Consider the following 3073-nt stretch of genomic DNA (forward strand, 5'->3'; position numbering starts at 1 on the left):
GTGAGAACGATGCAACCTCCTCATCAAAGCGGCTCGACACCTCTTCCTTTGCCGCTCTTCTCCTTCTTCGGCTTCAGTTCTCTCCTTCCTTGTGTTTCCTTATGGCTTCTTTTCCTGCGCTCATATATCTCACAAGCCCATTCACACAAATTGACGCTACAGTTGTTTCTCTCTCCTCCTTTTTACTCGTGATCATGACATCACTGATTTGACTTGATAAAAACGTCATTGTCAGCCACTGATGTCGCTCTCAATTTTGATAAAAGGAAGCTTTGTTAAACATCGATGCCCGCTTCAACTCTACTTGATAGAGACGCCATTGTCTCCTATGCTCGATGACATCCTCTCTTACACCTGATAGATACACCGCCCCCCTCTCTGCTTCGACCTCTTCTCATTCACACGTTACTAGTAAGTCATTCTCGCTGGTTACCTTCTCTTCTACAAGTCATTTTATGCACGAAAATAACTTTTCAACTTTCTAACTCTCTGCCTTCACCTCACCTCTTCTTCTTCTGACTCCTCGCCTCATCTTCTCCATCTATTCGTTTATTCTCCCTTGTAACGGAAACATGATTTTTCAAATTTCCCTCCAATCTCTCTAGCTACACATCCCAAACATTATATAATCATGCATAATAAACAAGCACATAAAAAAGTTAATTTTAATTACAATTCCTTGTTATGTTATTTGTAATGTGTTATTTATTGTCAGTAATTTTCTTCTTATTTTGTACTCTCGTAATTGATCCAGTCTTTCTTTTTGAGCTCCTCGTGCCACATCATGTTTAATCAAAGAATTGATTTTCTAATAGAATCAAATATCATTTCTTCCATTTGAACTATCAATCCTCAAAATTCCAATTTTCAAGTCCCAAATTTACAAGACAATTACATACATGGCACCCGAAACACAACTACAACATTGCTATTGCAAAACTAGCTCCCTCTTTCTTCTATTTCTCAAATGCTTGCTTAAATATCAAAATTCAAGATTAAACATCGACTCATGTTTCTCATTTTTATCAAATTCACAATGATTTGATTATGCCACATATAAATTTACCGATTCAGTAGTTAAAAAATATCACTAGAGTGCTAGATTTTATAAATAATAATGTCTCTAAGTGCTATCTTTATAATTATCCCAAATAAAACTTATAGCCTTATATAATAAATATATCATATCTAAAATGTAACAATCAAAATTCTTCATTGTGTATGTCGTAATATCTTTTTCCTTAAGATCTTTGTGCCACATCAATGAGTGATCTATATAATATGTATATGCATGTACACACACACACACTCACAGAGACATATATATACATATTCGAGTTAAACCCTAAACTCTATTATAATTCATTTCTTATTTCAAGCTAAAATGAGCAGAATATTATCAAACAAAATAATGTCATGTTCAGCCCATTTATAATTCAAGTCGGATATACTTATCCATATTCAACTCATTTACTTAAAAAATGATTCAAGCACGAGCTAATTATCGAGCCGAGCACGAGTTATTTACGAACAATAAACTTTTTTTAACAGCTCTAGATATATAATTTTTACATACTTTGTATGAGAAATTTATAATCTGATTTAATGTTTCTCAAAGTACAAGCTACAATGAGAATAATATTTTTCTCAAGGCTAATTTAGAAGATCGAAATATTTAGCTTTTGCTAGTAATGATTTCATTTAAGAGAAATAATATAGTATAATTAGCTTAAAGCAAATGATTGGAAAATAATGATATATAATATTATCAAGCTCTTACATGGGATTATATTATGATATCGTAAGAACTTACAAAACTCATTAGAAACACTCAAAACACATTTACTATCATCAAAATCAATTTGTCAAGTCCGACGCCACAATATCGCCTCTAACAAACAAAACGATCACTTCAGCAAATGCAAGCAAGCAAGCAAACATGATTACAAAATCACTTTTTTGAAAGCCACAATAGTTGTTCCATAAGAAAATAGAACATATATACAAATTTGAGCTGTAAATTCATGGTATAAGGAGCAACACCACCTCAAATATAAAAAAAACTCACTCATACTCAAGGAAGTTCAGCAGAAGGATTTGTGAGAAGCTCGAGAGATCGACGAAGGAAATCCACAGCTACCGAAACATCATCGAACGCGAGAGCACCAACAGCAAACCTGGCCGCCTTGTGAGCCTCTGCAATCTTCTCCACAGAAGGCTGATAATTACTGTCGTATTTATAGTTCGTCGTAGGAGGAACCGAAGATCCAACTTGATTTCCTGCACTAGTGGAATTACTGTATTGTGCCGCTGGTTCTTGGGAATAGGGAACATCGGCGCCATGGTAGTAAGAAGGCTGGTGAGTTGGTGCAGAAGGAAAAGAGCTTTCCTGAAAGCTTGGGTAAGATTGGAAGTTTGGGTAAGCGGTGGGGTTTGAGTTTTCTAAAGGATAATTTTGGGCAAAAGAGGGTTGCTGTTCATAGGAATATGTCTGATGATAGTTCTGTGAATAAGGTTGAGGAAACTGTGGGTAATCGTTGGTAGAATAATCTTTGCTGGAGTAGGAAGATAGCGAAGAACTGGCTTGTGGAGTAACATGCGGATTGACGTTGGTAGAATGGTGGAAGCTTTCATTATGGCCCGGATCCTAAAGATGAAGAATACATCGAGGAGTTGGATTAAAATCAACATTAATTTTGGCAATAAGGAAATCATTATTTAGGATCAAGTATTATTTATGGTAGTGAAATCAAAAATACGTACCATATGTGGAGGTTGAGAAGAAACATTGGCTCCAGCAGAGTTGAAACTCTCACTCCTTCCCATATCCTAAGAATGAAAATTTCAAGAAACATGAGGGAAAGCGTTGTAATCACCTCTGCAAATGAATGAAAATGAAGAAATAATAGCTGAGCTAGTGAAATGAGGAAGGACCTTATGTGCAGGCTGGGATGAAAGATTGGCTCCAGGGTAGTTAAGACTCTCCCTTCCCAGATCCTGAGATGAAAATTTCAGGAGCTTTAGTTGTCCAATCATCAGATAAGAATTTTCATCAGATAAGAATTTTCCATTA

The 3073-nt window shown here is 35.6% G+C and overlaps 1 protein-coding gene across 1 annotated transcript in view; it reads right to left on the reverse strand.

Moving 5' to 3' along the window:
- Positions 1-1955: 1955 nt before the first annotated feature.
- Positions 1956-3073, reverse strand: part of LOC110029919 (protein HOMOLOG OF MAMMALIAN LYST-INTERACTING PROTEIN 5) — a 33272-nt gene continuing 32154 nt past the window's right edge. Inside the window, exons 7-9 of the mRNA XM_020732408.1 lie at positions 2935-2997; positions 2764-2829; positions 1956-2647 (exon numbers count right to left, since the gene is read on the reverse strand). Coding sequence (XP_020588067.1) covers positions 2075-2647; positions 2764-2829; positions 2935-2997 — 702 coding nt within the window. The 3' untranslated portion in view covers positions 1956-2074. The remainder of the gene's footprint in view (positions 2648-2763; positions 2830-2934; positions 2998-3073) is intronic.

Source organism: Phalaenopsis equestris, unplaced genomic scaffold (assembly GCF_001263595.1).
Source record: "Phalaenopsis equestris unplaced genomic scaffold, ASM126359v1 Scaffold000610, whole genome shotgun sequence".
NCBI classification, from domain to species: domain Eukaryota; kingdom Viridiplantae; phylum Streptophyta; class Magnoliopsida; order Asparagales; family Orchidaceae; genus Phalaenopsis; species Phalaenopsis equestris.